Genomic DNA, 13,543 nt, shown 5'->3' with positions numbered 1-13,543 from the left:
GAAGTGACATGCTGAAAAATCATTGGCCGAACAGTCTGCAAGCACTGCTTGAATATTCTGACAGTGGCCGGCGCCACTGTCAGAATTCAATGTACACAGCAGATTTGTTAATTCACACTCTTAGTGTGGATCGAGGAATCTGTCATATTTTTTGATGGAGGAACCTGCCAGAAAAGAAAAAAAAAAGGACCATGTGTGCCCATCTTAAGGCAGAAGGGCTACCCCCGCACTGCAAGGAATATCTGCTTGTTTTAGTCTATGGACTAATATAAAAAAAGTTATACTCACCCAATCCTCCGGGGCGGCTTGCTCTTAGACCAGTCCTTTCCGCCTCGCTCCCCCTCTGCTGCAGCGATCTAAGGATCCTCCAGCCACCACATCCAATACTCTGTGTATTGGACGGGAAGATGCCGAGGGACATACATTACTGCAGAATAGGAGGAGAGAGGCTGGTGGGAGGGGTGTGATAGCCGACCATCTCTGAGGTTCGGGTGAGTATAACTTTTTTATTTTATTCCGTAGACGTAAATGAGCAGTTAACCCTTGCAGTGCGAGGTTAGCCCCACTGCAAGGGTTAATAAAAGTTTTTAAAGTCTTAAATGTTCTTTAACCAGTTGACATCCGCGGTGTTAAACCCCCTTCCCATTACGGGCGGAGGGCAAGAGGTTAAGCCTGACACTTTGGTAACTTAACAAAAAAATATCTACTGAAAAGTATTAGACCATTCTTAGCTATACATCTGCACATAACAGAGCCCAGTTTATTGCATGCATCTTTACACACTTTTCACTGTTATGTGCAATGTATGTTAATCCATAATGTATCTTTATTGTGTGCAAGGTTGCATTCAAGTTAAAAGCAAACTAACAGTTTTGGGTCAATTACATTTTATAAAGTTTATACTTTTTAAAGTTATATTTTATATAAATTTACTATATGTATACAATCATACCTAACAAACAGCCAGCACACCCATATATTATTATTATTATATAGGATTTATATAGCGCCAACAGTTTGCACAGCGCTTTACAATATAAGGAAGACATTACAATCACAATACAATTCAAGACAAGATGGTAAGGAGGGCCCTGCCCCTGAGGGCTTACAATCTAAAAGGGAGGGAGAAGTGATACATGAGGAGGTAGCTGTGTGGGGATGAATTGTTTGAGAACATGATGGTTGAGTGGTTAGGTTGAGGTGGGATAGGCTTCCCTGAAGAGATGAGTCTTAAGGGATCGCCTAAAGGCAGCCAAGGTGGGAGACAGACGGACAGGTTGGGGTAAAGAGTTCCAGAGGATCTAGAGACTCTATAGAAGTCCTGGAGGCAAGTATGGGAGGAGTTGACAAGGGAGCTGGAAAGCAGCAGGTCTTGGGATGAGCGGAGTGGACGGTTAGGGTGATATATTGATATATTCACGGAGTGCGCAATAAAAGTGTCCCTTAGCACCTCTCAACTATAGTCACAAGTGATATCAGTATCTGCCCAATTACAGCATTGTGTCAAACATCAATACAGTTTTGATTGTCCCTGGGTTTACATGCAACTTAAAATATGTGTTACCTGCAGGGGATATACAGATGTATCTTGCTGCACTCCTTACTGGATCATGATGGTAACCTGTGGAGTCCAGGTGGGTGCTCGCAGTGACCACGGACGGCACCGTGAAATATACAATAATTCCAAAAGATGTCACCAGCATACCATTAGTTAAGTGAAATTAACAAAAGTCCATTTAACGACAAAACAATGCCATCCAAATACAAAATGTAAATAGACTCACCATTCAAATACAAAAAGTATTTGGATGGCATTGGTTTATCATTAAATTGTTAATTTCACTTACCTGCAGGTGGACACACAGATGTGAATGGGCCCTTAATCTGTGAGCCCCTTGTCCCCAGCTATGTTCTGATTTGTGGCATTGTTAAAGTGTGTGTCTGGTGTACCACCTTCAATAAATCACTGAAAAAATATGTTGATGCTATATAAATAAAATATACCTTTTGAAGATAATAACAATAATAGCAATAGAGCTAGTGTATGAGCTTATCTTACCTCTCGCACAAGGCAGTTGTAAGAATTCAAGTCCCGATGGATTATATTCATAGAATGGAGGTAGGTCTGAAAAAGGAGACAAATGTACACAAGGGTATAACTACCAAGTACATAACAAGCATTCTGGGAAAGAAGTACCGTAATAAATCTTAAATAAATAGACTCACCATTCCAGCAGCTATGTCTCTGGCAAAGCTGACCCTTTTATTCCAGGGATACTGAGCGTCCTGCAGATACAAATTTAAAGATAAAGGTTAACAAGTTTTTGTTCACAGATAATCAATATTTATGTGAATGTACAGTGTGTCAATAGAATGTCAATGATAGAGCATACCAAATGATTCCAAATGAAATCTGACACAGTTTTTTCCCTCACTCTGTCCAACATTGGAAAGATATGTTATAGTCCCAATCTTTGTGAAGAATGAACACGTGCACCAATTTGTCAGGTTTTAATTTCTGGAACATGTGGAGATGAATTCAACTCATCAATAGCTCATGATTGGAGATGATCAGAAAAATTAAAATAGGGCACAATGACTTCGGTGGAGCTGCTCACAAACAGGGAACCCTGTTCCCCTTTCCTGGGAAACCCAAAGTCTGGAATCCATGTGTATAATAGTGACCAATGAGGGTGCCACATCAATGAATTGGGAGTCTAAAATTATTTTAATATTGGTGTATGTTCGACAATATAAAACAGCAAGCACGTTTCGGGGGCTCAAACCTCCCCTCTTTCTTCAGGGTTTAGATATTGTATATACATGGCCAGAATCGTGCTAGAATTGTGTCAGAATCACCTCATTTAATTGTTTGTAACTGAGGAGTGCCCAGGAGCAGAATGAAACAGCACGCTTTGTGAACAAACAATATTAAAAGCTTTTGGACTCCCAGTTTATTAGTTTTGCACTTTGTATACAGATTTGTATTTTTGTCGGTGACCTCATTGAATAGATTTTCCTAATCTTCCTGTTACTGTAACAACCCTTCAAGAAATGTGGGAGACAGCTGTCACCAACAGAAAGACACAGACGGCAACAAATTCATTGTCAGTTCTAATCCTTTCCTTACTGCCTCAGCAGGGACACAAGAGCAATAAAATCCTGGCAGAGCCTCTAACCCTGCTAACTCTAGCAAAGAAAAAACAAACTTTAAGCCAACGAAGATGATTTAAGATTGGTTGATATGTGTTTCTGTCTTTTGACCTATCAAAAACATAGTTTGCATTTCTCTTTAGGTTTGTGTTCTTCAAAACAATGAATGAAAGTATGAAATACAATGCAAATTGCCCACCATGCTCTTTATCACTCTTCGCAGGGTACCTTCAGGGATGTACTCTGTGATAAAGTTCAATCTCTTGTCCTTATAAAGTACTCCGATAAACTTCAGCACATTTGGATGTTCCAAGCAGCGCATTACCTTCACCTGCCGAACATATCAAAGTTACAAACACAGTTACCCACATACCAGTTTGTTTGGCTCATGGCAGAGTCCTTAGTGGTTTCCATCTGTGCATGAGTAATTATTATATACAAATGTGAAAATATTTACAGTCGCCATATTATCTATTCAAATATAATACAGTTGATTTACATAGGAGCAGAGAATGTTTACTTGTGAATAAAGTAAAGCTGTGTTCAGTTAAAGAAGAAATTCCACTTTAAAAAAAATAATTACAAATGAATACTTCTTCATAAAAGAAAACATGTGCATTTAGTATTTCTTTGCATTGGAGCTAATAAAGCATTGCAGCCACTATCAGTGGATCACAGGTGCAATGCTCTGGCTCCTGTAGACTCCTCCATCTACTCATGTCTGTCATGAAACATGATCAGAAAGGTAAAAACTTAACCTTTAACCCCTTCGTGACGGGAGACGTACAGTGTACGTCCTGTCACTTTGTGCCTATATGACTGGCCACGTACACTGTACGTGACGAGTTATATCAGGCTTTGTAATGCCGGTATTTGCTGATTCTCAGCATTTAACAGTCATTCATTAATGTCTCAGTATTGAGGCATTAATTAATGAAATAATTAAGCTTTTTGTAAAAGCTTCTTCCTTTCAGTAATGAAAGAATTAAGCCGTTACATGCAAATAGAGGACCGCAATTTGCGATCCCGTATTTGACAGCTCAAAATAGCAGAGAGGCAGCAGTGACTCACCTCACCTCTCTGCTATTTGTTTTGACAGCTCGAGAGCCATGTTTAGATACATTTCACTCAAAAGATACAATGCATCTTTTGAGTGAAATGTATCAGTTCTAGGCTTGATCAAAGAGCTTTTAGGCCCCGTTCACATATAGCGACATACCTTTTGCAGCGGATCCGCACGGCCGGGATATAGTCTGTATAAGGCAATGCATGTTTTTTCCCCTATACATGTAGGTGACCATAGCTTTACTTTATTCACTAAGCTATGTGAACAACATTCACTTAAAGTACATATATACTTTAGTAAATCAACTACATAAAATCAGGAATATAAATATAAATACCCCAAACCTCTCCAGGACATGTACTTTAAAGATACTAAACTGAAGGTGCCCATACACTCTTCGATCTTCGTTCGTAAATCTTCCACGAATGGTCTTTCGAACGATAATCGAACAGTTGATGGAACAGTTTATGGAACACCAACGATTTTTCTGAAGGGTCAGGCTGGAAAACTTTTTTTCAATTGAATGAAAATCGATGGATTAGTGGCATTTTCGTAAGAAAATTGCAGCGAGAACATGGCACATGGGCTAACCAAAATCCGTTCTGTCGCACATAAAAATTCGGTGAGTTGGTATTGACAACAAACGATTATCGATAGGGATGCAGATACCAGTTTTTCGATATCGAGTACCAACTTTTTTCCCGGTATTCGCCCCAATACTGAGTACCAATACTGGTGCTGTGTGCCCAGATTACCAGCAAGTCAGACGGTGGATCATGAGCCATTGCCTGGCTTCCTGATTGCCCGGCTTCCCTTGCTGAGGCTGCCTGGCTTCCTGACCAATCAGGAAGCTGGGCGGTTGGTCGTGAGGTGCCTGGCTGCTCCATGCTCCTTGGGCCCTGCCAGTCAGAGGGAGATCTCCCTCTGAATAGAAGTTCCGGTATTGGAGGTAAGTATCGGAGCATTTGGGCGAGATACTAGTATTGATGCATCCCTAAATATCGAAATCAACAATGATCTGTGCTTGATTGGATATTTGAGCTAGAATCGAACAAGGGTTCTTGGCAGCAACGAAAATTTCAGATTGAAAATCTATAGGTGTATGGCCAGCTTTATGTCTGGGAACACATTTCAAGTGCTGCTTTTAACAACTAGATAGTAAAATATAGCCTTTTACTATCTAGTGACCATGATCTTTTCTCTGGTAGTTAGTTCAGGAAGAAAGACTATGGTGGATGTTGTGATTACAGGCAGAAGAGAGCTGCCATTGCTAATTTTTTAAAGCTTTGCTCCTCCAGGCCACATCTGGCTCTTCTCAGCTGTAAATATTTATCTTACTTTCACTCCCCCACTGTTCAGCCGCTGGGACGAAGAGAACGGGGGCAGGCGGAGCAAGTGACTCACTCACCTTCCGCTTCTAAAGCAGCTCTGGTACTTGTTTGGTCACTTAGGCACTCAGCGCAGTCGCATGGGGAGGAAGAGTCCTCAGCCCCATACAAGCTCCATGTTGCTTTTCTCTTTGCTCCCAGTACCAGTAACAGTGGACAGCAAAATAATAAGGAAGGTGAAAATTAGCACTTAGGGAGGCTAGCTTTTAAGTGAACCAGTTTTTTGTCTTATAGCGATGGAAAAAACCCAAAGAAAGGCTAAAAGAGAACACTTCTTAAAAAGCCAGTCATGGTAGCTCCCACATTTCTGTTTAGATAGATTCCTTTTAAGCATTCCTCACACAATCATTTGTCCAAAGTGATGGGGAATACAATATTTAGCTGTTCTTTAAATAGCTGAACACGTATACACATGCAAACAAAACACACACAAACAATATAAGGATATGCTTAACAATATCTATTTAGGTACTGTTCGTGGACAACCCTCAATAGCTATGATTAAAGCCATATGTTCAGGCTAAAACACCTCAGCACTTTACTGTTTCTATGCCAAGGTGAAACAAAGAACTAGTTAGGTGGATTCCTGTTCCTGTGCTGGTGATTGCTAATTGACAGTGGACAAGGGTTGGCGGGAACCCCCACTGAGCACCAAGGTCCCTAAGGCTTACTTTGGACATAAGAAGGTAGAGAAAGTTTGGGCAGCTCAGAATATCTCAGAACATTAAAAGTCTTTCAGGCTTCTTTGTAACAGTACAGAAACAGCAACAAGTTAAAAACAGGTACACTGCACATGTCAGCATTCAATATAGCTTTATTGTTCTTACATTCCATTAGGTTCAGCTTCTACTCTCAGTGTTCAATTCACTCGAAACAATAAAGTTATATTGAAAATTGACTTTGCGGCCTGTACCTGTTGCTTTGAATTAGGAAGTGGACGAGCCCTGTTACAGGCGTAGAACCCAGGGCTGGTTGCCCGAGTAGGACCTGGAGCGATGCTTCTTTTGAACTACTTTGCTACCTGAGCAATTTTTTTAAAATTGGAATTTTTTGACTAGAAAAATTGCTTAAATCCCCAAACAATTATATATTTTCTGAATGCAGAGGCCCTGTAGAATAATAAAAAAATACTAGATGCAATTTTTTATGTATTTGTGCAAATGCTTATCAAATTGATATTTTTAGGAAAAAAATCACTTAAAGATATTTTAGTGCAAACAAGCACAATATGATACCCAATTTTTTGTAAAATATAAAAGATGAGGCTTCGTCAGGTAAATAGATGCCAAACCTTAAAATTGCTTCTGACAGCGAAATTATATAAAATAACTGTACCCCAAATTGCCCGTAGGTGACACTTTAAAAGCCTTTACTGCTCATCAATTTAGAGTTAACAGTGAGTGATGGCTCTATTGCTATCATTCAGACGCTCGCTGCGATATGTAATGTGTAGTACAATTGGTGGAGGGCTTTTGTGTTTTTTTGTCACTTTAATGTTTTAAAACTTTTTTTTATACACTTAAATTTATAGCTATCACATAGGAAGCTGACAAGCCCCCTTTGTGATAGCACAGGGGATGTGACAGGTCCCTTTTTATGGAGATAGCAGGGGTTTATTAGACCCCTATTGTCACCTATGGACTCCACAGAAGCACAGATCATTCTTTATCAGCTTCTTCTATGGCCACAGCACTGGAGAAATGACAGGCTGAAACCAGAGGTGATGAGATCCTCAGTGATCTGTGCTGATCTCTATCCGGTTCACCTGGTGACACCCACTGTGCTGGTCCTAGGCTTGCACATGGGACAGTGGAGCATAGGAAAGCCAACAGCAACGATGAACGCTCACTCTTCAGCAGCATACAAGTTATTGGCGCTTTCTCCAAAGCCGCCAAATCACTTCCATGTAAAAGCCAGGTGCCAGTGTCCAAATCCTCCTGTGAGAGTATAACCCAATTGTCACTGAATCCAGCGTCCCTCAATCAACTCCAAAAAATGTATTTTTTGGTAAGTACAAAAATCAAATTTTATTATTTGGTGCAGCACAACACTGAGAGAACACTCACCTCTTTTAAAAAGGTTCGCTGAGTTTCTTCATCAAACCGAATTAACTCTTTCATCACCATAATCTCACCAGTCACACGATGAGTAACCTGCAACAAGAGCAATTGGTGCCCATAATCAAGTCTTGCTTATAGCTCCTGGGTATATTTTTTAAACACAAACATTAAAAGTTCTACTGTTTCTATGCAAACTCGAGATGGTAATAGCCTCTGGCAACAATTGTTAGTTCATACAGATGTTATTTTGTTTCCTATTTTTGTAATATTTTAAATAGATTACTGACGCATCCAAAAAGTTCTATCACTTCTCCCATGGAACCAAATTCTAAGGCAGGACTTGGACCTGCTTTCCAGGACAACTTATGTGGAAACAAGTGAAATCTGTGGGGTGTAGTAAATGGGCGTAATTGCTTTAAACATCGCTTAAATATCCCAGTGGTTCGTGGTTTAACATACATATCTGGATTTGTTATGCATTTCTTTAGAATTTGTCAATAGAAAATTGGTATTAAGTAATGACTCACCAGGTCATTATTTCATGTTGGAAACATATCAGATGACATAGTAGTATAGTGTTATGCAGACCTCTAAACTAAGGTTTATTGCTAGTGCATCTGACGATGTGTAGTTTGTGCCCAATCTGACTTCAAATAGGAACAGTAATTGCGAGCCAGATCTTCTCGTCCAACATCAGTTTCTTACCTCCCAAAAGCTGTTGGATTCTCACAAATTTCCAGACACACTACGAAATTATGGAATATAAATATGTAATATGTCTAGGAGATTGGAGGCAGTTATTGTCAGGGAAGGAGTGGGGGGCAACTCCATAGTAATACCCATGGTTTAGGAATGGGATGTCCAGCAAGCTGAAATAGGTGTGGTGGTTAAGTGTCCACAAAGTTATGGCCATATAATATTACTTTTAAGAGATTAAATTTTAAGAACCTTTACCAAAGATGTAATTATCCCATGTTGCATGGGATACTCAAAACATAATTGACATTAACTGTAATGTTTAAATGCATACAAGGCGCAGGCCAGAGGACACTCACTTTAATTGCTTGACCAAAGAAGCCCCTCCCTAGGACCTCTCCAGGAATGAGATCTGAAGGCCTGAATATACGGTGTGCACCTGCAACACCACGCACAGATTCAGAACGGCACATGTCTCTTCGTGAACACGATGGGGATCCCACACAACTAGATCCCGGAGATCTGTCTGTACTGCAGCTGCGCCTTTATTATAGAAAAAAGGAGAAAAAGCATGAGGCTTTTACGCCCAGTGATCAGACAGCTTTACAGGAACAACATTCTTTTATCTATTTTCACTAAATGAATACTTTGAACTGTACACTTTAGGGAATGGGAATACTTTAACTATTGCACAAAATATGGTTAAAATTGTAATGTTTTGTAATTCAACAATATGTTAAGTTCCAAAGCTTATCCGTATATTGGGCTTCATCAGTTCTTATAGGATTGTTTAAATTGGGAACTAGAAACAATGTTGTGAAGTCAAATCTTGGCTCATTTTTGTTTAATGATCTGACTTATAGCAGGTCACACTAGGTCAAATGAACACTGTAATATTTTTGGACTGTTATATATCCTAATCATGCAATTCGTTATATACTCTGAGATAGAATCTCATTAATAATTTGGTGGCAAGTACTCTTTATGTTAAGTTCAAGTGTCACCGCAGGACATCTTAGCTGAGGTAAAAAAAAAAAAAAAACAACCAGAATCCCTTCAGTTATTCTACAAAGGTCTTGCAAAGTAAAATAGCATATTGTAACTGTTTTGGGGATTTTTTAAAAATAAGGATGGAAGATGACAGCACAAGTTGAGTATTTGCCTGTGCTTTTTAGACATCCATCAGCCTTTATAGCACTTAGACAAATGTTGCACACTGGGAATGGAACAAAGCTGTGACTAGAGATACCACAACCCCAACAACTAATTTGGTGAGTCTGAGGTCACCTCTTGCTTGCTGGATATTTCAGGGGGGTCACAGTCAACTGCAACATCTCCGACCCCAAAACAATAGGTACTGGATCTGTGTTATTTTTATATGCATACAGATTTTGTATGTTTAAAGGAGAACTATGAGATGAGTGCTTTCCACTCATCTCATAGTTCTAAGCCGACCTGTGACAATGAGACTGTCACAGGTCGGCTCAGTAGAACGGGAGGTGAGGGAACACATACCGGATTCCCTCACCTCTCGATCCTGTCACTGCTCTCTGCCGTGACAGGGGGAGGGGCTGCATTCCCCCCTCACCGATCCGATCTGCCAGCGCTGACTGGCGGAACGGACGGGGGAGGGGGCGGGTACAGCTGGCTCTGCCTCTAGATAGGCAGAGCCAGCTGTCACTCACGCAGCTGGGCGGATCCCGTCAAAAGAAAGAGTCGTGATCCGTCCCGGCTGCGGCGTCTCAGTATACCGCGAGCTGTAGCTCGCGGTATACTGAGCTTAGGGTAACGGGAGGATGCTAGTTTGTGTCCTCCCGTTACCCTTTGGAGAACTATGGGGAAAAACACTGACCCCATAGTTCTCCTTTAATTTGTCTCAATGTCCTCTCTACTGGAACCCCCTCCCAACCCCAAGCATTATAGCAGCTACATGGCCTTCTATAGCTATAGGTTTGCCACTGGTCAGACATGCTGCAAACCGATCAGCGGTTTGTGATCGCTCAGTTCTCAAGCATTAGAGCTGGTGTGTGACAGATGCAATGTCATAGGCCGGCTCAAACTATTTTTAAGAGTACATTTTACTCTCCTAATAGTTCTCCTTTAAAACTTTTAGATTTACCAATATTAGAATGGCATGAAAATAGGACTGCAACTAATGATTATTTTCATAATCGATTAGTTAACCGATAATTTTTTTGATTAATCGGATAAAAAAAATTAAATATATACCATCCTTAATTTCAACTAAAATACACAAATGCAGAGTAACAAACATAAAGTTTACTTCAGAATAAAACTGCATGCACACATTTTTGCAATCGCACTGCACTGAAACGCTCACCATTGCGGTACTGTGCTTCCAGTGTTGGCACATTTGGGGTGCCATTGAAATAAATGGCACTGCAACACACCTTCCACAGCAGAATTTGTCAGGCTGAAACTGAAAATGACTTTTTTCCTACCGTTCATAATTGTATTGTAAGCACATGGCGCCTGAATAGCTTCAGCCAGGGCATGGCAGCTGCCAGTGGCAAGATTCCGCAGACGGCAGCTGAATGTAAATACAGCAGGTAGTGGGCTGGTGCAATAGGTAAATACAGCAGGTAATGGGCTGGTGCAACCTGCCCACTGCTTGCTGTGCCCTCCTCCCAGCGTGAAGGAGAGAGGTAGGGGATCCAACCAACTAATCGATAATGAGACTATTTGATAACTATTCTCATTATCGACTATTCAATTAGTTGGTTGCCGCCCTACATGAAAACCTACATGACGGAATTTAACTTAATTGATTTAATTAGAGATGCACCTACACCGATACCAGGAGACCCCGCACACAGCCCTGGGGAGACCTTGCAGCCTCGGTGAGACCTCACACAGCCCTGGTCACACGCCACATGCAGCCCTGGTCAGACCCTGCACAACCTCCTGAGACCCCTGGTGAGCAACGCAGAATATCTGGCTTCATATTATTCTGCATTGATGTGTAATGTATTGCTGGGATTTGCAAAACTACCTGGAGTCGCAAAACTACCTGGGTCGCAGCGGTAGCATCTGCGACCAGGCCCTCGCACTCCACCACTGTCCTAAAACCATTAGTCTGTATTGTTTTAGAAAAACTGTCACATGATACTAAAAAAAAGTATCTGTAATTGGTATAGGGGAGTACTTGAGGAAAAGTATCGATACTCATACTTGGTCTTGAAAAATGGTACTGGTGTGTATATTCCCTTGCTGAAATATTTTAAATATTTAATCATAATAAGGACATTTGCACAACACTGTGTGCCATGGGAGAGAGTGTCTTACGTGACTGGTCTTTGACGCCTGACTCCAGACTCTATACATGGAGTAGATATCGCACTGTTCTCGTGAGGGTCATGCTCAATGGTCAGCTGCAAGAGACGACTGGTCTCCTGTAATAAGACATCAATCTGGAGCAAAAAGAAACATAAAAAGATCACCAGTATAGCAGAAGAGCAAGACAGATGAGACTCACAAAAGTAAAAGGTAAAAAGATAAAAGCAAACCTCATCGAGTGGAACACTGCGAATAGGGGTGCCATTGATCTCCAGTATTCGGTCCCCAACATGAATTGCGCCTTGAATGTCAGGACTAAGGCAGTCATTGTCTACCCTGAAAAAAGCAACATATTGTTGATACATTCATTATATGATCGAATATACAATGTGAATAAATTAGACTATGCATGCAATGTTTGTGGTGGTTGTGATCATCTTTGTAGTGACCACATCTTGACTACACTTTGAACATAAACTATATTACCAAAAGTACGGGGCCTGTATTTACACGCACATGAACTTTAATGGCATCCCAGTCTTAGTCCATAGGGTTCAATATTGAGTTGGCCCACCCTTTGCAGCTATAACAGCTTCAACTCTTCTGGGAAGGCATCCACGAGGTTTAGGAGTGTGTCTATGGGAATGTTTGACCATTCCTTAAGAAGCGCATTTGTGAGGTCAGATACTGATGTTGGACGAGAAGGCCTGACTCGCAATCTCCGCTGTAATTTATCCCATAGGTGTTTAGATAGGCAGAGCCAGCTGTCAATCACGCAGCTGGGCAGATCCCCGCACAATTGTCGGGATCCGCTTCAGCTGCGGCGTCTCAGTATACCGCGAGCTACAGCTCACGGTATACTGAGCTTAGGGTGACGGCAGGACGCTAGTTTGTGTCCTCCCGTTACCCTAAGGAAAACTATGGGGAAAAGACTTAACCCCATAGTTCTCCTTTAAGCCTTCCCTTCACTAGAACTAAGGGGCCAAGCCCAAACCCTGAAAAACAACCCCACACCATAATCCCCCCTCCACTAAACTTTACACTTGGCACAATGCAGTCAGGCAAGTACCGTTTTCCTGGCAACCGCCAAACCCAGACACGTCCATCGGATTGCCAGACAGAGAAGCGTGATTCGTCACTCCAAAGAACACGTCTCCACTTCTCTAGAGTCCAGTGCCGGCGTGCTTTACACCACTGCATCCGACGCTTTGCATTGCACTTGGTGATGTAAGACTTGGATGCAGCTGCTCGGCCATGGAAACCCATTCCATGTAGCCCTCTACGCAGTGTTGTTGTGCCAATCTGAAGGCCACACGAAGTTTGGAGGTCTGTAGCTTTTGTCTCTGCAGACAGTTGGTGATTTCTGCGAGCTGTGCACTTGAGCATGAGCTGACTCCGCTCTGTCATTTTACGTGGCCTACCACTTCGTGGCTGAGTTGTTGTTGTTCCCAGTTGCTTCCATTTTGTTATAATACCATTAACAGTTGACCGCGGAATATTTAGTAGCAAGGAATTTCACGGAACACCTGAATCCAATGATTTGGAGGAGTGTCCCAATACTTTTGGTAATATAGTGTTTATAACCAATCAAATATTTGTTACTGAATACAGAGTACCTTAGTAATGTTAGCTCCTTTTTTGAGGGCTCGATACGTAAATGCAGCTATGCTTAGACTGACCCACTGGAGAATCAGAAGAACCTCCAGTTGGTCCCTAGCTCAGACACTGGCTCCCTGGTTCCCACAGTTGTGTGATCCACAAGCGTGGACCGATTTAGACTCTGAAAAGCTGGCACGGTGCAGTTTCTCTATGCAGTACCACCTTCATGTTTCCAGCATCAGCCTCAGGCAGAAAGCAAGCACACTACTTTTTCACTGCCCACA

General features: G+C 41.5%; 1 protein-coding gene across 1 annotated transcript in view; it reads right to left on the bottom strand.

Moving 5' to 3' along the window:
* Positions 1 to 13,543, bottom strand: part of LIMK1 (LIM domain kinase 1) — a 95,019-nt gene that overhangs the window by 9,453 nt on the left and 72,023 nt on the right. The window contains exons 6-12 of the mRNA XM_018561241.1: positions 11,891 to 11,996; positions 11,670 to 11,794; positions 8,723 to 8,906; positions 7,674 to 7,760; positions 3,353 to 3,484; positions 2,227 to 2,286; positions 2,060 to 2,125 (exon numbers count right to left, since the gene is read on the bottom strand). Coding sequence (XP_018416743.1) covers positions 2,060 to 2,125; positions 2,227 to 2,286; positions 3,353 to 3,484; positions 7,674 to 7,760; positions 8,723 to 8,906; positions 11,670 to 11,794; positions 11,891 to 11,996 — 760 coding nt within the window. The remainder of the gene's footprint in view (positions 1 to 2,059; positions 2,126 to 2,226; positions 2,287 to 3,352; positions 3,485 to 7,673; positions 7,761 to 8,722; positions 8,907 to 11,669; positions 11,795 to 11,890; positions 11,997 to 13,543) is intronic.

The sequence above is a fragment of the Nanorana parkeri genome, unplaced genomic scaffold, assembly GCF_000935625.1.
Source record: "Nanorana parkeri isolate BGI_ZX_2015 unplaced genomic scaffold, ASM93562v1 scaffold509, whole genome shotgun sequence".
NCBI lineage: Eukaryota > Metazoa > Chordata > Amphibia > Anura > Dicroglossidae > Nanorana > Nanorana parkeri.
This window is presented reverse-complemented; position numbering and strand designations above follow the sequence as displayed.